Below are 23,768 nucleotides of genomic sequence, written 5' to 3' on the forward strand. Positions count from 1 at the left end.
TTAGGTTATATTATTGTAAATCCCTGTAGTTCTAATTTTCTAGAATTTGTATACTTGCTTGCTTTGACTGTCAGTATTCTCCTAAAATTATTGGTCTCTTTGGGCAAAAACAATGAAGATAATTCTAAATATTTCGAAACTGTTCCATCGGGTTTTAAAAAGGACGCGCTTCGTGACAAATCATTCAGTTTTAATTGTTTAGTCAGTTTTTACCTTGGAAACAATTAAACGACAGTCAAGGCGAGTTAGGTTAGTGTTTTTGACGTTGACAATAAAGGTGTGTTCCCGAATTTCGTTACAATTGGTGTCAGAAGTAAAGGATATTTGGAAGCTCATTTTAGTGGATGCCTTTAACAAGAACTCAGGCCAAGATGGAGACCGAGAAATTGATGGAGCTGCTATTGAGGAAGTTTGACGAGCAAAAAGTAGAACAAGAAGAACGAGAGCGTAAGCAGAGGAAAGAACAAGAAGAACGAGACCGCAAACAAGAAGAAAGAGATCGTAAACAGAAAGAAGAACAAAAAGAACGAGACCGCAAGCAAGAAGAACGAGACCGTAAACAGAAGGAAGAACAAGAAGAACGAGACCGCAAACAAGAAGAAAGAGACCGTAAACAAAAGGAAGAACAAGAAGAACGAGACCGTAAACAAGAAGAACGAGACCGTAAACAGAGGGAAGAACAGGAAGAGCGAGATAAGAAACAGGAAGATTTACTTAAGACAATTAAATCTGACCTGAAGAAAGAAAATGAAGACCTGATTCGAACCATGAAAGATGACTTACTGAATTTAAAAGATAATCTTAAAAAGGAGCAGGAAGAACGAGACAGAAAACAAGAGGAACGAGTTTTACAACTTAAAGAAGATCTGGAGAAGAATCAGAAACAATTAATGACTAACTTTGAAGCAATAGTAGAAGAAGAATTGGGACAAGTACAAAAAAAGATCCAAGAACTAGAGATGAAAGTAAAACAGACCCCTCTTTATCCCGATCCTAGAATGCAAACAATGATGAAAGTAAAGCCACCAAAATTCGACGGCAAAGAAGCATGGAGTACCTATTTAAATCAATTTGAGGCCGCTGCTAGGGGAAATCGCTGGGATAACGAAGAAAAGGCAATCAATCTTAAGCTAAGCCTTAGAGGAGAAGCTACAGAAATATTAAGAATGGTGCCATCTGAGGATCAGCTCAATTTCGACGTACTGGTGCGTACCTTAGAGATGAGATACGGTGAAGCCCATCTACAACAAGTGTACCAGGCTCAATTGAAATCTAGAAGACAACAACCCGAGGAAGGACTTCAACAGTTTGAGGCCGATGTTGCTCGATTAGTAAATCTGGCTTACCCTTCAGCCCCAACAGAGTTCCGAGAACAAATTTCTATAAATTATTTTATTGACGGAGTTCGAGATCCAGATACTAACCACGCCCTAAGGATGGCTCATCATAAAAGTATTTCAGAAGCTTTGGCCCATGGACTAGAGTATGAGGCAGCTTTTCAAGCAACTAGAAGGCAGACACGAATAAGACAAATCAGAACTCCGGAAAGTGATCTCGAAGATCGCCTAAAGAAGATTGAATCATTATTAGCGAGGAAACCTAAAAGACCATTGCAATGCTGGAATTGTAATGAGGAGGGGCACCTTAAACGTCAATGCCCCAAGCCTTTAAGAGATGGGTGCTACCAAGCCCCACGTATAAGACTAAACCGGCTGCCACATCCTGGAGAGAGCTTGGTAGTACCGGGAAAAATATGCGGCCGTGAATGTGAGATGGTAGTGGATACAGGATCAAGTCATACTATCGTGAAGCCGAACATCGTAGCACACTGTAGGCTTTCAGCACCACCCAATTTAATTCTGGAGTCTGCAAATGGAAAAAGGATCCCGATTCTTGGATTGCATGAAGCTACAGTCACCATTGGCTTAACAACATTTCAACAGCCAGTATTAGTGGCAGAAATCATGGATGATGTCATATTAGGATTAGATGTTATGAATGCTCAGCAGTTTAAAATGGATGTATATAACCGGATATTGACGACGAGAAATGAAGAGATTTTTATGCACCACCTATATGAAGATAAAGTAAATACCAGAGTCGTTAAGTTATTCAAGGATATTACCATACCAGCAAATTCAGAGGTGGTGATTAATGCTACAACTGGAGGAAAAGAGGGAGAAACTGTTTTGATTGAGCCCATGGAAAACTGCAAACTATATGGTAAAGGAATTTTTCCAGCCAAGACTTTATCTACGCAGAAGAAATCTACTGTTTTGGTTCGAATGGTAAATTTAAAAGGATATGATCAACACCTGAAACAAGGAGAGAACATTGGCGTATGCTCTGAAGTAGTGGCAGTCATGAAAAATGCTGATAGAAGTCGTTATTCAAACAGACCTTTTCCTGTATGTTTACAAAACCTATTTGAAGAATCATCTGCCAATTTAACCATGGACCAGTGTAGTAAATTGCGACGTCTTCTTGAAGAAAATCAAGATGTGTTTTCCTTGCACGAAAATGACCTGGGAAGAACTGATTTGGTGCAGCATCGAATTAACACTGGAGACAATGCTCCGATTAAACAAGCACCTCGAAGAATTCCGATAGCTAAACAAGGAGAAGTTTCCTCAATGCTTCAAGAAATGAGGACACAAGGAGTGATAGAACCTTCTCAGAGTCCTTGGACATCTCCAGTTGTGCTAGTAAAGAAAAAGGATGGATCCACTAGATTTTGTGTAGACTATCGGCGACTGAATGACATTACCAAGAAAGACAGTTATCCCCTACCAAGAATTGACGACACCCTGGACACGTTATCAGGTTCACAATGGTTCTCAACACTCGATCTAAAGAGTGGATACTGGCAGGTAAAGATGCATCCAGAAGATAAAGAAAAGACCGCATTCTCGACTGGAACGGGACTTTGGCAGTTTACAGTAATGCCCTTTGGACTCTGCAATGCTCCAGCTACGTTTGAGAGACTTATGGAAACAGTTTTACGTGGAATGACTTGGGAATCATGTTTGGTTTATCTGGATGACGTCATCATACTGGGAAAAACATTTGAAGATCATTTAAAGAATATTCAAGAGGTATTTGTTAAACTGCGAGAGGCCAACCTGAAGCTAAGTCCTAAAAAATGTTGCTTATTTCAAAAAGAAGTTCGATACCTTGGCCATGTAATATCAGAAAAAGGTGTCAAGACTGATCCAGATAAAGTAGAGGCAATCGAAAATTGGCCACGACCCACTGATAAACACCAGTTAAGAAGCTTTCTGGGCCTTTGTACCTATTACAGAAGATTTGTAAGAAATTTCGCTAATCTTGCAAAGCCTCTACATAAGCTCACGGAGGACAAAATGGTATTTAGTTGGTCAACAGACTGTGAAGAAGCATTTCAACGGTTAAAAAGAGCACTATGCACATCTCCAATTTTAACATATCCGATTCCTGGACAACCTTTTATTTTGGATACCGATGCGAGTAATGTTGGAATTGGGGCCGTTCTATCACAAAAATATGAAGATGGCGAACACGTGATAGCTTATTTCAGTAAAACGTTATCAAAACCAGAAAGAAACTATTGTGTCACCAGACGAGAGCTATTGTCAGCAGTAAAAGCTATTGAACATTTCCATAAATATTTGTATGGTCAACGATTTATCCTTAGAACCGACCATGCTTCGTTGAAATGGCTGTTTCAGTTTAAAAATCCCGAAGGACAAATAGCAAGGTGGCTTCAACGATTACAAGAGTATGACTTTACAATAGAACATAGGAAAGGCGCATATCACCAAAATGCCGATGCTTTATCGAGAAGACCCTGTATTGAAACATGTCAACATTGTTTTAAAAAGGAATCAAAACAGCATCCAGAGATATTTACTTGTAATCGTCTTGGCCTTCACAGTTCTAAAGAGTGGGATGTAGCTAGTTTAATCCAAGATCAGTGTGATGACCCAGTATTTGGTCTTATTTACGAACTGAAATCTCGAGAAATTTCAAAACCAGAATGGAAAGACATTTCTGACAAATCTCCAGAACTTAAAGCTTATTGGTCTCAATGGAATTCATTGGTTATAAAAGATGGATTATTAAAAAGAGTCTGGGAGAGCGTAGATGGAAAAGAAAAGACATATCTGACAGTCCTTCCTCGAAAACGTATTCCGGAAGTCCTTGAAGCTGTTCATGGCGGTGTCGGCGGAGGACATTTTGGAGTTAGTAAGACCTTGGCAAAAGTGAGAGAACGGTTTTACTGGCTGAACAGTCATCAAGATGTTGAACGCTGGTGCCGAGAGTGTGAGCAGTGTTCGTCAAGCAAGGGCCCAAAAACCCGGACAAGAGGAAAGATGATGCAGTATCTTGTTGGTGCACCCTTTGAACGAATTGCCATAGACGTAGCAGGACCCTTTCCTACTAGTAGCTCCGGAAACCGATATGCTCTTGTTGCTATGGATTACTTTAGTAAGTGGCCCGAGGTGTATCCGATTCCAAACCAAGAAGCAACGACAGTAGCTGAAGTGCTGTTCCAGAACTGGATTTGTCGATTTGGTGTACCCAGAGAAATACATTCAGACCAAGGAAGGAACTTTGAGTCACAAATATTCCAACAAGTATGCCAGTTGCTGGGAATCAATAAGACCCGTACAACCCCACTACACCCTCAGTCTGATGGAATGGTTGAAAGATTTAACCGCACATTTGAAACCTATTTAAAGATGGTAGTAAACTCTAAGCAAACCGACTGGGATACCTGTATACAACCATTCCTATTGGCATATCGTTCTTCTATCCACAAGTCAACTGGAAAAAGCCCGGCAAAAGTTGTCTACGGTGATGAACTTCGTTTACCTTTGGACATTATTACTGGAAGACCCCATAAGTCTGAAACCCTTGAGGAGTACGTCGACCATTTACAAGAGCGTTTACAAATTGTTCACGAACAAGCACGGGATAAACTTCATCTAGAAAGTAACAGAATGAAATCACGTTATGACATAAAGGCAAATTCTACCGGTTTTAATCCTGGGGATAAAGTCTGGTTATACAATCCACGGAGGACGAAGGGCAAGTCACCAAAGCTCCAGAAGGATTGGGAAGGTCCATTCAATGTGGTCACCAGAATCAACGACGTGGTGTACCGTATCCAACGACATCCGACAGCGAAGATGAAAATTGTAAACATCGTCCGGCTAGCGCCCTATCATGACTCAGGTGGTCCCATGTTTGATCGGGACGATCAAACTTGAGAGGGGAGCAGTATTATGAAAATGTAAATACGTTAATTATTCTGCTAGTTTTTGTACAATTTTATTAGTATTCTGTAGTTAAAGTTGATTCGTAGGGTTTCTTTAGGGTTCTACTTACGTTTGGTTTATTATTTTCATCTATAGTGTTTAGTTTTTAAGTAGTTCATCTTGTTTGAGAGCCCCATTTTGGCCTCAATTTAGGTTATTTAGGTTATATTATTGTAAATCCCTGTAGTTCTAATTTTCTAGAATTTGTATACTTGCTTGCTTTGACTGTCAGTATTCTCCTAAAATTATTGGTCTCTTTGGGCAAAAACAATGAAGATAATTCTAAATATTTCGAAACTGTTCCATCGGGTTTTAAAAAGGACGCGCTTCGTGACAAATCATTCAGTTTTAATTGTTTAGTCAGTTTTTACCTTGGAAACAATTAAACGACAGTCAAGGCGAGTTAGGTTAGTGTTTTTGACGTTGACAATAAAGGTGTGTTCCCGAATTTCGTTACAGTATCTTTATATTTCTTTCGAAGGTGTCATTTCTCAAATCAATTTAGATTGCCAAAACTTAATAAACTTTTTGGATAATCTAGAAAACGCCATCACCTTCGCAAAGCTTAATGCTGTACACAATTCTGTAATTTCGGTAAACGAAATCAGAGAAATGATGGAATGCTTGGAAACTATTTACGATCCTAGAGCTTTGCCAAATTTTAAGAACATTCTTTCGTACTATCAATTCCTTGGAACACAAGTAAGTTTTTCAAGTAATAAAATAATTTTCGCAATTCATGTCCCTATATTAAAACTTAAACAAGCCACTTTCCACCACCTACTTCCTATCATACAAAACAATTCCATCATTATTCCAAAATACCGCTACCTGGCACAAGAAGAAGTCGACATCCAATTTGAAGACAGCTTATGCCCAGAAATCGAGAAAACATTCTACTGCCTAGAGAACTTTTACCCTCAGGATAGTTGCACTATTGAGTTGTTGGAAAAACGTCCACCAACAAGTTGCACACCCCTGCAAACCCATCTTGTTCAACCCCTAGCTGAACAAGTTACCCAAGGACAATTCTTAATCATCCCAACCAAAAACACACAAGTCTTTACCAAATGTACGACCGACCAATATATAACTCTGGAAGAACCTACCCTTATCCAAGTTCCTGCAAACTGCGGAATAAAGCTTGATGGAAAAACACTCCAACGATATCAAACTAGTAAAAGGGAAACCTTTGGTACTACCAGAAATCCAGGACTACAAACCCCAAGTATCCAGACCTTACAAGTTGCCCAATATAAGTCAAGTCAACATATAAGACTTATATGAACTTAGCGTCCTAGCGAACCAGCGACATCCCATTGACGACGTTTCACCGATCCAGACTTCAACAATAATCAACAGTACCCTGATTATTATTATTATTATAATTATTACTTTACTAGTGGTTGCCCAGAAGAAGCTGCTTCCAAGATGCCAGAAGCCAAAACCTGGACCTGCCACTTCCAACCCTGAAGAGCCAGAAGAGCAAACACACTCCATTATGTTTGCCTCTTAAGGAGGGAGGACTTATATGCCTAAGAAGAGCTGACTCTCCAGTGTAAACCTACCCACTTGCGGGGTTGGCTACATCAGTACTTTTTGCCTTATACAAACCTTAGATTTTAAGTCGCTTTATCTCATTGTTTCTGTTGCTGCACGTTATAATGTCAATTTGTATTTTAAGAAATAAAATTGTTTTTTAAAAAGTCTCCGTGTCGTTCAACGTTCGTATTTCCGGAGACCGTTTTTTTAATATGATGGTATTTGCTTGTACTTTATGCTATTAAATATTATTTGATGTACTGAGTGTTACTAATTAGTAACTATGTTATTGAAACAATGCATAAAAATTGCTATTGTATTCTTCTAATCGTTCTTATTAGGTTTTTTTGTTATAAAGACGTAAAAACGGTTTTTAAATTGTTTTATTAAAATTTCGATCAAAATTAAAACCTTGGGAGTCATTAATTAGTGACCTTTCACAAAAATAAAAAAGATTATTAAAAAATTATAATAAATCTCACTATACTAAACACTATTATAAATTATTAAATCCACTTTAGTATTGAAAATATTTTACTACAATAATTGATCCTTTAAAAAATGTTTGATTTGAATATAGTTCAGTTTAGGAACAATTTTCAAATTAACAATATTAGGCATTTGATTAATAGATCACTAGAGAAAAGAAAATCTTGAAAAAGAATTTATGTATTTTAGAGGTTTATTTTATATTTAATTCATTTTAATTATTTTAGATTTTAATCTATGTCTTAAATCATAAATACCCTTAGAATTAAAGAGAGGTATCGTTTTGTGAATTGTTTGAGACATTCCTATTTAGTAAATTAGAATATATTACACTTAAATCTTCTATGTCTATTCTTTTATTGATACAATTTGGATCTGAATAAATCTCTACCATCTCCAAAAAATTTCTTTTAACCAGTTTAGGTTCTATATTTAAGATTTTTGTTTCTTCATAACCAAAATTATATCCAGTACTACTATTATGTTGGGCTAAAGCGCAAGAGTTTTTTTCAATCTACAATCACTTTTATGAGACGTTATCCTATCTTTTAAAATTCTCGATGTTTGACTGAATGAAATCATCTGAATTGAATACTGTGAACGACGTTTGACTTCAACAATTTATTATTTTTATTGTTGGATATAAGTTCTTTTGGAAGTAATTCTTTTTTTTTTTAGCGAATTTTGAACAAACCGGGAAAGCAATTTTCATGTATACAGGGTGAGTTTTTTAAAGTGTTACAATGCGATATGTCAAAGACGGCTGCAAATTTTTTTTTGACATTTTGGTGACATTTCAAGTATACCGGAGGGCACTTTTTGTGATATTTTTGACATTTGTCCCTTCACCCCCCTAAGAGGGGGGGAGGGCCACTTCCTTATTTTAAATGGAATGACGTGTTTTTTATTCTTAAATACGAATCTACATAAAATATGAAGTCTGTTTACAAAAAATTTTTAAAATTGCTCTGCTGGTTACGGAATTATGATCAAAAATGTTTTGATTAAATTTAAAAATAATTCGAATTGTGTTTAAAAAGAAAAAAATGGAAGCGAATTTCAGTGTAGAAGTAGATATGTTGTAATTTTGGGGGAGTGCAGAAAAAATTATAGGGAGGCTGCAGTAGTGTGGGCCGAGAGGTTTCCGGATATTCCAAAATCTCATATAGCCTTTAAGAGACTGGAGACCAGAAGTCGTATGACTGGTAGTCTAAAAAGTAAACGACGAAATCGGATTAAAACGCAAACAGATGAAAATAAGGCAGTTGCTGTATTAGGAGCAGTAGCTATTGATCCTCAAATCAGTACCAGGCGGCTTGCTTTAGATGCTGGAATTAGTCAATCATCAATTATAACAATTCTGCACCGGTACAAGTTTCATCCTTACCACATTACACTTCATCAAGAGCTTTACGGACATGATTTTGAGAATCGCATTAATTTTTGCACTTGGATTTCAACAAAAATGATGAGGCTTCTTTTAATAATTGCGGGCAGGTAAGATTTAACTTTAAATTAGAACATATTCAAGTTTTGGTTGTTTGTTTTTCTAAAAGGTAAACAGGCACAACATGCATTACTGGGCAGCAAATAATCCTCACTGGATGAGAACTGTACCAAATCAACATCCCTGGTCTGTGAACGTATGGTGTGGTATTTTCGAGGATAGAGTTATTGGTCCGCATTTTTTCCAAGGTCATTTAAATGAGATTTTTGAAAACAGGTTGATTGGTCGAGGTGGTCCTGTCAACTGGCCTGCTCGTTCGCCAGATTTGACCCCCCTTGACTTTTTTTATGGGGATTTATAAAAGACAAAGTAATGGCTAGTGCACCTACAACTCCAGAGGACATGAAGAACAGGATTCGTTTTGCTTGTTCATTAGTGACACCAGCAATGTTACAGCGGGTACGAAACTCATGTCAAGAAAGGATAAGACAGTGTTTCGAAGTCGAAGGCGGTCACTTCGAACAGCTCCTTAGGCATAATACATAGACGATAAATAGTTAAAAAGTAGGAAATAATTTGTTTTTACTGTAGTAGAATATTCGAATTATTTTTAAATTTAATCAAAACATTTTTGATCATAATTCCGTAACCAGCAGAGCAATTTTAAAAATTTTTTGTAAACAGACTTCATATTCTATGTAGATTCGTATTTAAGAATAAAAAACACGTCATTCCATTTAAAATAAGGAAGTGACCCTCCCCCCTCTTAGGGGGGTGAAGGGACAAATGTCAAAAATATCACAAAAAGTGCCCACGGTATACTTGAAATGTCAAACAAAAATTGCAGCCGTTTTTGACATATCGCATTGTAACACTTTAAAAAACTCACCCTGTAGAATTAACCGCACACCGCAAAATTATATACTTTCTTTCCGGCAAATTCAAATCGAAATATAAAGCCTCTTCAGTACTGATTGTTTTCTCAGCTTTAAGCTAGTTTCTTACACCAGAAATTCTCGCGGATTCTTCAACTGCAAAATATAACTCTTCGTAACTGTTAGAAGTTATTAATTCTTCGACCCGCCTTATTTTTGTTCTTCGAGAAAGGACGACCGCGACTCGATTGAGGTAATACTCGAGACACTTCTTGACGTTGAAAATCCAGCAAAACATCCCACAAATCGATATTACTTTGAAAAAAGTACTGCTTTTTCTTTAAAAATACATCTTTTTTCCTTTGACATGCTTGCCAATATCTATTCATTGTTAGGCAAAAAAAATTGGCAGCATTTTTACAGGTCTCAAAAAAATCTGTAGAGAGTTCTGCCTTGCCAAAAAACTCTACTATTTTTTCATAAATTTTAAGTTGCATCTGATCTTTTTTAAATAGTTGCCAGACTTCAAATAAGGTATCATTTTTCAGAGGTACTCCAGAAAAAGTGACGAGCATAAGTTCAAAAAACGTAAATCAATGTATCTTTTGCTGTTAAATTTGATATCTTAAAAAAACATATAAGCAAAAAGATAGGTTTTTAAAAACTTTAAATATAATCAGTTACTTAAGTAATTATTTTAAAGTTATGGTTTATAAAAAGTACATACCACAAGCCTTTTTCGCATATGTCAACAATTTTTTTTAAACCTTTTACTCTACTGTAAATTGCAAACTAAACAACCAGAATTAAAGATTATCTAATGGCGCCAATTTAAAGAATTTTTAACTCCGAATTTTGATGAATATTTGTAACTCTGGTGGTGAGAGGGATGCAATTGTTTGGCATTTTTTTATCATATTGGTATGCATTCTTGATAAAAAGACAGTTTACTATTACTTTAGGAACTGAGAGGCTATTGTAAAAGAAGCCCTTCTACATCATTCACATCTCTTATTTTGATCACATCAAGTTTTCAATTTTCTTTACAAACACACTACCATACTTGACCCACACAAAGTTAAATTCACGACATAACCTACGGGTATTACGGAATAGTTCACCTTGTTCATAATTTAAGTAAATATTTTCTGTTCCTGTCAATTCACGACCTGGTGATTTTTCCAAGTTCTTTCCTCTTTGCTATCAAATTACATTTTTTGTTGAAATTGTTGAAATGATATCAGCGTTGGCGAGTTTTCCTTGTTTCTGTTTAGTACGTGTACCGCATAGTCAGTTGGTTTAATACTGCAATCACGCTTTGTGCTTTATTTTTTTTTTTACTATCTTTAATTTAGGTTTTTAATTATCCGGAGTATTGAAGACTGTAAAAGTTCTTTTTGAGTTCTGGGATTTAGTTGTTTATTATTATTTATTTCGTTCGATAGATTCATAATAGCCTTTTGATCTTCATACTGCTCGGCATAAAAAGATTTCCTCAGCTATTTTTGCAATGGCGTTAATTACTTTTTCGTTATTGTTTTACCCTTCACCCTGCTGAATATTCATTTTTTGTCAGCTTGAAACAACAGGGCAATTCGGGTACAAAGGGGAAAGCTATAACCAATATAAAAAAGATTATCAGAAGAATCATTTCTGTAATATTATGTCATCTCGCTTTAACTAATTGGCTGTATTTACTAATTAACAATTTTTCTAAATAATTTGAAAGTAAACGAGAATAACCATATGCAATTAGACATGGAGAGGTTTTCTAAGGTGCTAAATTAAAAATTTTTGATACTTTGGATGTCACTGATAGAAGACGCCACGTATTACATTTTGAGTTTTTAAATACAAAAATGAAAACAACAATTGTATTTATTTAATTTAATTCTTATAAAATCAAAGGTTTTTACAAGGAAAAGTTATACAGATCGTGTTTTCGTTCGTTACTTATAGGAAACCGCATAGAGGCGAAATTTTGCAACGTCGCGCGTGTACGAGTGCCTGCGACAGAGCACCGCCCCGGCCGGCCCGAGGACGGGATTAGTAAAGTAAACATCTGAGCTGCGTCGTTTGGCGACAAAATGTCCCAAAATGCAAAACAAAATAATAGACGAAGGGTCCTGTTTACTTCACAATCTTTATTTTAAGAATCCCGACGCGTTTCGGTTGTTAAACCATTGTCAAGGGAAAACTATGTAAGTAGAATATAAAAGGTTGCTATTAAACTAATAAATTAATTAAAAACATAGTAAAACTTACATGATATTATTACAAAATGTCCATAAAAAGGTCAAAAAACGGCACACACATAACATGACAATACATCAATCTAAAAACATGTCATCACAACGTATTTACAAACAATAAGGGATTTTAGTTTTTAAAATATGTTCCAAAATATTACGCGAAAATCCAGGCATTTTTTAAATATTTATTCTAATGCGGGTTTTACAGATATGACAATGCGTAAAACCCGCATAGAATTGTAATCTTAAAATGTTTAATATGCTGTGTTTTGCATAATGAAAATTAAAGCGTTATTCTAATAAAAAATAAAATATTTACTCTGATAAAAATATAATAAAAAATCAGAAATAAAACTCTAATAAACAAACTTAACAACATATATTTTTTTAAATAAAAGGCTCAAATAAACCGCCTTCTTTCGTAAAAGCTATTTCGCACCTCCAAAAGAGTTTCAGGTAAAATGGCACCTTCAACAATTTTATTTGGCAACTCCTCTAAATTTGTTGGCCTACTTAATTCATACTTGTAAATGGTCTGCTTAAGGTAGCCCCACAGATAAAAGTCATTTGGATACAAATCTGGAGATCTAGGAGGCCATTTAATATCGCCAGTTCCACTAATAAGGCGGTTAGGAAATGTATTTGTTAAAAATTCTTTTACCCTAGCCGCGTTATGAGCAGGACAGCCATCTTGCTGAAAATAAACCTATCTCAGGTCTAAATCAGGTAGGATTTGAATGGCAGGAAGAACTTGGTTTTGCAGCAACTCAAGGTACTTTTGGGCCTTTAAAGTGCTATCAATAAAAAATGGCCCTATAACATTGTCGCCCAAAATACCTGCCCAAACATTCAATTTTTGAGGTTAACGGTACGAAACTGAAAACTTCTGTGCTCGTTTTCCTGAGACCAATAACGAACAATGGAAGGATTGTGTTTGCCATGTAATGGAAAAGAAGATACATCAGAAAACAAAATATTTTTAAAAAAATATTCGTTTTCATTTGCCTTTTCCATCATGGTTTCACAAAATTCCATTCTTCGCCACTGGTCTTCAGGAAATATTTCCCGAGTTTTTGAATACTTGAAACATTTGTACCCATATTTTTTCCAGATACGAGCAACAGTTTTATTGCTCATTCCCAGTTCCTTTCCAACACTTCTAGTGGACCGTGTCGAATCAAGTTCTAGGGTACTGCAAACCATTTCTTCCCGCCGTTCTATATCCTGGACCACTTCACCAGGTGGTTCTTGACGTTTTGTGTGGCATTTTTATAATCTTGAAGACAAAAAGATGTCTCAAAATTTGTAAACGCATTTAAAACCGTTTTTGCACAAGGAATCGGTCTATTCTCAAATGTCACTGAAAACAAATCTCTACATTGTACTGCCGAATTGCCTCCATAAAACCATTTAATTAGTTGAACTCTTTCGGAAGGGGTATAAACAGCCATAGTGAAAAAAACATGAAAATAATGCTCAAAAATTGTTAATGCAACGTGCAGTAACACAGCAAAGTGAGGTCTGCTGACTCCCGGTTCAAAAAATAAAAACGAAAAATTCCGCCGCCTGTAAGCAAGCGGTGTTGCCATTATTTTGGGTAATACGTAGCTCACGATAACACGATCTGTATAAAAGAGAGGGACAAATAAGGGAGTGTAGGAATTAAAAAAAAAGGAATTTGCAAGTATGCTCTTTAACTAATTGCCCTTTAGTTTAAGTTATCACAAGCCAGGTAATAGTAACCGTTAAATTTAACAGTAAAAAAATACCGCTCATGGTGGTGTTAAGTGAAGAACCCAAAAAAAATTATAGCAAATTACACGATACATAAATCTTAATTAAATATTTAAGTACACAATATAATATACTTATCAGACAACAAAAAAGAAATAAACGCATATTATTAATGCAGTAAGTTGAAGAAAAAAAAACTACCGAATACAAAGAAAAGAACCCCAAAAAAGGAACCATCCAAAAAATCAATTACAATCATAATTTTCACATTAAAAAAAGTAAGTAATTACTACAAAAAAAGACTCTTTGCAATAAAGAAACTTTAACATGCCATAATGAAAATGTATCGATGACGAACAAGAAAATATATATAGGTATATCACATTATGAATGAACATTAGCGTCCCTATCATCAAATTATATAAGATATTCTCAACTCACCATAAAAAAAGATAATTTATATATTTGTCAGGTCACCCAGGTTAGTAATTTTATAAACTTGATCACCCTTTTTGACGCAAATATTACCGTTATAAACCCACGAATTTTTAAAAGTAAATTTTCTAACCGCAATTTCAAATAAATTTAAAAGCACTTTGGTTGAGTCTTCTTTGATTTGTATTTGTTTGTTTTTAAGCAAAAGTCACGATTTAAGTACCGATTGCTTGGCCTCGATGCACGAAAACCGCACCAACACTGCCTGAAGTTTATCAGTTGGATTTCTTAATGGCACACGGTGACATTTTTTTTATTGAATTGTTCGAAATGTTTGTTTTAAGATCAGTATTAAATAGTTTTAATACCTTGTCCTTTAATGTTGCAGAATCTTCATTTTTCAGTTGACTGAAGTCCGAATATGCACAGATTTTTACTGAGGCTCTGTTGTTTAACGGCATCCAATGAAATGGCTAGGTGCTTGTCTGTAGTTTTATTTTTTGATATTTAGACTTTCAGCAGTTTGTTTGCTTATTTGCGGTTACAATTTTATTTCTTTTTATTATTATATTTAAACAGCTGTTTTCATAACTTTTACTAGTGTTTAAATAATAATCAGGAGTTGATACTCTGTTAAAATTATTATAACATAAATTTAATATGCCGGGAAAACGTTTGAATTCTCAAGCACGTGTTTTTGTTGGGAATCTCATTGATTATTTTAAGGCTGAAAGAAATAATAATGGTCCGCTTATTTCTCTAAACGCAGTCCAAGAGGTAAATAATACTATTTTTATTCAATATTTGATAATATGATAAACTGAAAAACTTTATAGAGAGTTGCTCATGCCCTGAAAATTAGCTTAAGAAATGTAACCGGCATCAAAGTATCGAAAGATCAAAATGCGCTGCCTTCAACACCTGGAAAAAATAGGTCTCGAAGAAAAACAAAAACCCTCGACCTGAATGAGGATAGTAAAATGGAGGTTCGGAATGTATTATATAATATGTATGCATAAAGTAACTTATATATTTTAAAAAATGGCAAAAATTGTATATTGTTATTATACTTTCTGTGTTGAAAAGAAATAGTTGATATAAGCTATGGATCTCTACGAACCCTGCTTTGTCATTTGGGGTTTAAATACAAGAAAGATGATAACCGAAGAGCACTAATGGAGACACCTAATATAGCTTCAAGAGCAGCAGCATTTTTCAGAAAATATATGGAAAATAAACATTCAGAATTTACACGTCAACTAGTTTTTATCCGATGATACATGGATTTTCTCAAAGGGCAACAATATGAAATCATGGCAAGATGATAATGTAAAGAGTGTTCGGAGACCAGGTGGATTTGATGGAAAACGCTTCATTGTATTACATGCTGGACACAAAGTTGGTTTTATAAAAAATGCCAGTTTGGTTTTTGCTGGTAAATCGAAACTGATGGATTATAATGGAGAAATGAATAATGAGAACTTTACAAAGTGGGTAGACAATCAATTAATTCCAAATTTAGAAGAACCATCTTTAATTGTATTGTAATGGATAATCCTCCATATCATTCAGTTGACTTGGAAAAGCAACCATCATGTTCTTGGAAAAGAGGTGAAATTGTTGAGTAGCTCGAGAAGAATGAAATTCCATTTGATAAGCAGATGTTTAAAGCAGAATTATTGAGCTTAGCAAAGTTACACAAAAAACCGAAGAAATATAAAATAGATCAATTATTACAAGCAAATGGACATGAAGCATTAAGATTGCCACCCTACCATTGTCAGTTCAATGCTATTGAAATGATTTGGGCAGATACAAAACATTATTATAATATACATATTAGTGAAGTTGGGCATACAGATGAAAACGTTTTAGAAATGTGGAAAAAAGCCGTAGAAAAATTTACGCCAGAAGTATGCCACGCGAAAGTGTGTCACACTGACAAACTAATTCAAAATTGGTATGGCCGTAAAGTCATAATCGAAGAAATGCCAGAGCCTATTATCCACCTAACCAATGACGAAAGTGATAGTAATGAAAGTTCTAGTGAATCCTGTGAATCATTAAATGAAAAATTATAGAAATACATCAGACGAACATTTGCACAAATATTGAAATTTAATGTAAAATGGTAAAATGTTATATGTATTTTTAAAGTAAGTGATTAAATATTTGACATACTAAAATTCATTACTTCATTTTAGAATCATTAAAAAAAACTTGTTATTAAAATGATTATAACATTTTTAGTTTATTTCCAAAGAAATGCATATTTTTTTATTTGATTTTGTACTTTTAATTACTCTGGTCATAAATATGGTATTACGAGAGCTTGATTATCAAATTTTGTATCCATTAATCAGTTTTTTCACTAAAAATTAAAGTAACACATAGATTCAATGGTTGGTTATCATCAAGAAAAACCTCGCTAAATTTGATAGAATCATTTTGTCTCGTAGAGCTCCTCAGTACGATTATAAACCATTCAAATAATCATACGGAAATATTTCATATTTATGAATAGTTATGAATATTCATGATTTTCATAATAAAAGCAAAGAGTAACAATATATATTATATGGTTATTCTTTGATAAAAGATTAATGCGACGAACCATCGAGCCTGTTTTTGGATTTGAGGTTAGCTGAGACCATTGACAACATATCTGGTAAACAAATATCATAAGCGAATAGGCAGGTATATTTAAAATCAATATAGTCAAGTTCTTAAACTTTTTTAACTAGATAATGTAGAAAACAAAGCACTTTTTGAAACTGAATTAATAGTTTATTTAAAGTAGAAACCCTCAAATCGACGACACTGAATTGACAGCTGATTGAATCGGATGAATGTCGCCCATGTTTTAATGATGACGTGAACGCAAAGATTCGTTGATTGAACTATAGGTAATACTTAGATAATACACACCTAATGGTAAATTTTCACTAAAAGAAACTGCTAATTTAGGCAAACAATCACTAGGACACACACTCCGACGTTAGAGCTCACCCCCAAACTACAGATCCGCAATCAATTCTTCACTTAAATTACTTTATTTTATAAAAATTATAGAGCGATATTAATCTGTTGTCTATAACAACATCGCCATCTTGCAAATGCCTGCTGTGTTGCGCAACTTGCCACTATCCTATTTCTTAACTTTTCAACATTTTCAACTGGAGTAGTATAAACTAATTGTTTTAGGTAACCCCAGAGAAAAAAGTCTAATAAGTTTAAATCGGGAGATTGCGGAGGCCACGGTTGTGGACCTCCGCATCCTATTCAGCAATTGGGATATTCTCTATCTAAATATTCTCGAGCAATTAAGCTAAAGTGCGCAGGAACACCATCGTACATAAAAACCATTTAATATCTTAGCTTAAGGAGGACTTCTTCTAATAAGGCGAGCAGTTCCTTTTCGAGAAAATGCCGATAAACCTCTCCAGTTAATCGTTCTGGCAAAAAAATGGACAAATCAAGTTATTTTCAATAATTCCCATCCATACATTAACCGAAAATTCTTGCTGGTGCCGACTTTAAATAATCCCATGCGGATTTTCGTAGGCCCATATTCTTTTCACGAACTAAAGATTTTCTCATATTTTTTGTTGTAGTCATAGCACAAAATGCGAGGCTTTGAGAAAAATCATCTGGTAAAAGTGTAAGCACAGATATAAGAAATCACTCTTCACTTTTTTGGAGGCTGTCGATTGACTAATATATAGTGTTATAGCAATCTTTCTTGTACTTGTTGGTCCTCCTCAATTTGGATTAACCCTTCCTCTTCCGCTTCTACAGTTGCAACTGTACAAGGTCGTTCATTGTTAGCGGTCAATTTCTTGAGACTGCCATTTTCACTGAGTCGCTCATGGAGGCGAATAAACATTGGACTACGTGGAACAGCACGATTCGGGAATCTTTCTTCATAATTACGCCTTGCTTCGTAGGCATTGCCGTTCGCAATACCATACACAAAATGCATATCACACATTTCTTTGTTACTGCAATTCGTTTGAAATGAAAATTTTGAAAACTGTCAAGTATAGAAAAGTCACTGTGAACTTCAATACAGGTCTGGGTCAGCTACTAGCATTTAACAAACTAATATTTTATTTACTGGAAACGATTACAAAAATGCAACAATATCAATAACAAAAAATTGAAGGTAGAGGAGTGTATTTAAATTTTGACCAACAATCGATTTTTTTTCTTGCAATCTTTGTGACGTACATACGAGCGATGTATAGATATGTTTTTCTTTGACAACAAAAACTAAATGAAAGTTCCCATATTTTTTTAAGGTTTACTTTTCTTTTCTTTATTATTTTCGACATTTTATAAGTATTTTCGAACATAGCTTTATAGAAATTTTTTTCAATATTTTGACCCAAGGAATACGCCCTCACATTTTCGTGCAATGTTAATGATTCACCCTGCATAATAAAAGTTTGCTTATTATCAATTAGTACATTTTACTTTATGAAGAGATATGTATTAGCTGAATTAATTTGTGTTAATTTTTATGATTTTGCTAAGGGTATTTTTTAGTTTTGTATTTGCGACGTTATTTATCCATCCTCACACAATTTGTTTACGGAAAAATTAATTAGTACAAAATTACGTAATAAGTTTAACTAAATGGACAACTTAAAATAACTCAATAAATAATTATAATCAAAAAATATTGTTATAAATTGTATAATTGCAATTAATAAAGTAACTCTAGCACATTTGGCTCAAACTTGTATAATAAATTGATTCGACTAAATGCCTAAAGCTAATATAAATATTTTGAAATTACTTTAAAGAAATAACGTGCTAGTTTAAATTGGTAGCATCACTATTAAATGAATTTACTATTAATTCAATTATATGGTATTTAATTATCGGATTTAAATATAGATATGATTGACCCAAGGAAATTAGCCTTTTTCTACCAATTCACATGTACATTCACATATACTTGGAGAATATCAAGAAGATATTTATTTCAAGGATCTAAATTTTTCAATCATTAGTTAGGTCAAATATGGTTTCTTTTTTCTGTTTACTTATAACTAAACAAGGCAAAGAAATTATTCACCAGGGCGTCATTTATTTCTTTTTTAAGTATGAATTTAGAAATTCGGATCTTTGGTATGACTCTCCAAAAAAAAAAACTTTTTCTTAAAAAAATTATTAAATATCACTTCCGATTTTACCAAAAACTCGTTAATTATCAAGTACCGGGGTTACTGTACCTTAAAAATCTGAGTAGTCCTTTACTCCCTACAACGATATTGTCCGCGTCTGAAGTAAAGCTGCTTAAAGCTACTGCTGCTGAGGAAAATCCAAGGCCAGTGAGGAGTAATTTCTTGGATGGTGAGCCACTGCGTTGGATGCTCCTCAAGCTCAAGTACTTACGAAAAAGGTGTAAAGCGTGTTTTGTCATGTTCTGCAATAGGAAAATCCATTATTTTTGATATATCATTGGTTATTATTTAAGAAATTATATATTATATCAACCGTAAGTCGTAAGTCAAAGTAGTTCCCATACAAAATCAAATTTTTACAATCTTCCAAATGCAGGCATTTTTTTTCTTATATAAAATCGGATTGAATCCTTAACAGAACTTGTCTGTGGGACAGTAAAAATTTGATTTTCGTTTCAGATTCATTATATCGGATATATGATGGATATTCTTTGTAATTCGGAAGTAAGTCGGATGTTATATTATTGGATTTAAAATTGGGCGCGGAAATAAACCCGGAATCATAAAAATAAATCCTTTGTCTATATTTAGCGACTGATTCACACCGAGTCAGCTGCCCTTCCTGCCCTCATATCCCTTTGTCCCTTTTTTCCTGTTTGACCTGCCCGTAGCGAACGCAACCGTAGTTCGAAATCCGGATTTTATAGTCCGATTCAAAAACCGAGTCACTTTTAAACTGAACACTAAAATAGCAAATATCAGTCATTAAATCATTAACATACTAAGACTTGCACGTTTAAAAAGGCGTGGCATAGACATGACGTACAAAATAAAATGACAGATATGCGTCATATTGGAATAAAATTTTGCCGAAATTCTTGGATCCTATTTTGGAAAACGTATTTTTTTTTTAATTGGGAGAGGTTTAAAGGTAGTAGAGCTACAATTCATTCATGAAAAAATGACAACGTTAACTGTCAAAATAGCAGGTGGGAGCCATACTATTGATCCTTTTTTACAGCATATTTTCAACTTTGCTATTACTTATAATATATACATATTTCCATCACAGTGGAAAACCGCCTAGGTAGTGCCATTCCTGAAAGTGAGAAATCCAAAAGGCTACAGTGACCAATAAGTTTATTGAGTATTTTTTCAAAATTGTTTGTAATAATTATTTTTGTCTCGGAAAGACTGGTTACTGCGGATGATATAAATCAATTTAGATACCGTAGATTTCTATCTACAAAACAAGACAGTGACATGTTGGAGTTTTCATTGGCAACTACGAAGGAAGTACGTTCTACTATTTTTTAATATAAAAACAGAAGCCATAGGAACGGATAGGATTGGCTTATCCATGTTAGTGTACTAGTGTCTACATATTATCCCATATATTTTCCACTTAGTAAACGTCTGCATAGAGTCTAATACTTTTCCAAATTCAAGGAAGGCAGAGTTTATGCGTGTTAGTCATGATAACGGCACACTTAAATGCTCCGCAACTGCAAGAAATCTAGAGTTGATACATTTGTATAGATCTAATATATTTAGATCATATCAATCAGTGTATTAAGAAAGCGTTTATTAATAAAAAATTAATTTTCAATCAAAAGAGACAACTTTTGAGTACTCAAACTTTGTTTGATCGCTTAGTAGTATTGCAGTTTAATTGAAAGTTTAACAGATAGGGACATGAGGCCAATACAACTTATGCAGAATTGCTGTGTACGATTAGTGGGTAGTATTAAGCGGTATGATAGGGATGTTGCTGAAAAGCTCCGCGAAATTGGGTGGTTGAACATGAAGGAAAGGAGAACGCTTCACAGTTTGGTTTTGTTTAATAAATTATCGTTCAAAATGTCCCAATTATTTGTACCAAAAAATTAAATTCAGACATTATCATATTCAAATAATCTCGAGGTACGACATAAATTTACAATAACCCCACCTCCTCACAAAACTACTTTATTTAAACGATCGTTATGTTATCGTTCCACGAGAGCTTAAGCTTCTGCCCCATAATAAATTTAAATATTTACTTTTAAATATTTTACCAGAAATTGTATGGTATTTATATGTGCTTCCTGCCTCAACTCTAACTTGCCTTCATGTTTTCTTATTCTTTCTTCTTTATCATTATCAAACTTATCATAACCTTTTTAGATTTTTATCATATATTGATCATACATACATTGGACTGTCTAAAAATATATTTATCTATAATTTTTAAGGAATTATTATTGTAAATCTATTCGATATAAGTAGTTAAAGTAAGGAAGCGAGAGCTTCAACTTTGCCTTTTTTATAAAACATGTAATTTATAAATCTAGACGTTAAGTGCAAACAGCTCTATTATAGTAGATCTGATATTTTTATAATAATGAAAACGTTATAGAGGTGGGACTTAGAGACCCAAATATATTTGAGTACATACTAATTTATTGCACTCTATATTTTGTTAAATTAAATAAACCATCCACCCACATACAATTCCAGCTATCGTGATGTTAAAAGTATTGACAATGAAAGATTTCAATATGAAAGCAGTTAATTTCATCACCTCAAATATTCTTCAGCTCTTTGATCATTATGCGCCAGTAAATGCGCCAAATATAAAGTGTTTTTTTTTATTAAATTTTGTGAAAAAGTTCTAAAAAGATTTCGATAAACTAAAATTCCTGATCAATGGACATATTACAAACAACTCCAACACAACAGCTATAAAAAAAGGCTTATTTAAACTTGAAAGTAAGAAATAGTAACATCAAAGCAAAATGGAAATTCTAAACGGAATCTACTTGAACACTGATTCTTTTAATTTTGATCCGGTATCATAGATTAACATTAGAAATATTTTGGGACCCACAGGTCTAATGCATTTTGTCGCGATAATTTAAATTTTGAACTTAAAACTAACATTTTGTCATATCATGAATGCTTATAATTGGGGAATTTACCCATCCACTTAAAACAAAAACTCTAAGGTTTATAACCTTTGCTCAATATCAGCTTTGTCTAAAATTCCTAAAAATTCTGGAGTCGCAGATTCCCCAGTTTTCACCGCAGTTTCTGATGTAACCAATGAAATTTTAAGATATTTGGATGAAAACATATCGGCATTGGTCGTTAAGTTGGATTACAACAAAGCTTTCGACATGCTCAATCATGAAATCTTATTATCAATTCTTGGTTTTGTCGGATTTTCTAATAAAGCAGTGGATCTCATGAAAAGCTTGGTCACTAATAGGAAACAAGGAAGTATTTTGGGCCCTATTCTTTGTTCTATTTTTTACGCGTCAACTTGTTACGTCTTTAAAACATTCAAAGCATCATATTTACGCTAACGAGACCCAGTTAATTATTTTCTTTGGTCCCCCGAATACTGAGTATGCCAACGATTGTTTAAATGAAAACCTAAAACTGCTGTATGACCAATCCTTAAGGAATTGTTTGCAGCTAACTCCTGTCTGTCGCTATATTATTCACTAAATACACTTTAAAATAAAACCTTCTTAATCGTATTCATTGACGTGTACAATAATAAACTCATTTCATTTTAAAGCATGAATGTAGGAATCTTGGTTTATACATGGATATAGATTGAAATTACTAAAATCCCTTTATCCCTTTAAAACCTGACATGTGTTGAATATAAAAATAAAAAAGATGCTCTGCGATTGTCTTATTCTTTCACATTTAACTTTCTGTGATACTGTTTTTGACCCTTGTCTTGATAATAGGGAGAAGAAGCGTGTGTAAAACAAATTCAGGTGTGAGATTTATATTTGGAATACGATGACTACACGGGGTGTCACACAAATTAAGAAAGACTTGCTGCAGTGGCTGAATATGACTCAGAGAAGAGAGGTTGATTACACCGCATTTTGCTGACAGAATTAAAAAAAATATTTCGTCCAATAAATTCCTAATGGACAGAATCAAGTGCAGTGTTGTTACTCACGGATAAGTCATCGAAATCCTTTGGACATCCCACTGCATCGCAAAGAAATTTCTAAACGCAGTTTTTCTTAAAATATCGTAGCGTGTGAATAAACATATGTATACCGGACTTTCCGCTGTCTATAAATGCTGCTTTTAAGTCAATATAGCTTATAACTGTTTATTTGCCTTAATACTTTTATGTTTTGCTTGTACTGTCATTATATTTTGTTAAGATAATTTAATAAATTGTTTAAGTTTCGCCATGTAGATAGAATAGAACTTTGCACTTCGTAAGAACTTATCTATAAATCATCTCGAATAAATCAATTTGCATTATATTAAATGAAATGTTAACGAAGAATAGTTGCCCTTATGTAATTTTTACAAAAGTATATAACTTGATTACAGGGAAATTTCCTATTTTCACAAAAGAACTATTTTTTTTATATTTACTAATTAACTTTTAATGGTTCAAAAAAATATAAAACATCATAACGTCTTACTTAACTATATATTTTTCTGTAATTATTAATAGAATCTGGTAAATTACAAAATAC

At 34.0% G+C, this 23,768-nt stretch overlaps 2 protein-coding genes across 3 annotated transcripts in view; one reads left to right on the top strand and one right to left on the bottom strand.

The window, feature by feature from the left end:
• LOC126750515 (uncharacterized aarF domain-containing protein kinase 5) overlaps positions 1–23,768 on the bottom strand; it is a 74,572-nt gene that overhangs the window by 45,687 nt on the left and 5,117 nt on the right. Inside the window, exon 2 of one of the 2 annotated variants that reach the window (XM_050460155.1) lies at positions 19,315–19,508. In XM_050460155.1, the coding sequence (XP_050316112.1) occupies positions 19,315–19,505 (191 nt within the window). In that variant the 5' untranslated portion in view covers positions 19,506–19,508. Of the gene's footprint in view, positions 1–11,918; positions 11,995–19,314; positions 19,509–23,768 lie in introns of those variants that run through there. The other variant, XM_050460156.1, reaches the window with a different exon arrangement.
• Positions 15,114–16,155, top strand: LOC126733516 (uncharacterized). The gene is made up of 2 exons (XM_050436840.1): positions 15,114–15,613; positions 15,703–16,155. Exons 1-2 carry the CDS (start codon positions 15,380–15,382, stop codon positions 16,153–16,155), a joined length of 687 nt encoding a protein of 228 aa, XP_050292797.1. The 5' UTR covers positions 15,114–15,379.

Source organism: Anthonomus grandis, chromosome 2 (assembly GCF_022605725.1).
Source record: "Anthonomus grandis grandis chromosome 2, icAntGran1.3, whole genome shotgun sequence".
Taxonomy (NCBI): domain Eukaryota; kingdom Metazoa; phylum Arthropoda; class Insecta; order Coleoptera; family Curculionidae; genus Anthonomus; species Anthonomus grandis.

Excerpts from the sequence above, each read along its gene's own strand:
- LOC126733516 (XM_050436840.1), top strand. The coding sequence starts at position 15,380 with ATGAAATCATGGCAAGATGATAATGTAAAGAGTGTTCGGAGACCAGGT. Across the intron at positions 15,614-15,702 it reads TAGAAGAACCATCTTTAATT|CTCGAGAAGAATGAAATTCC; the intron begins GTATTGTAATGG and ends ATTGTTGAGTAG.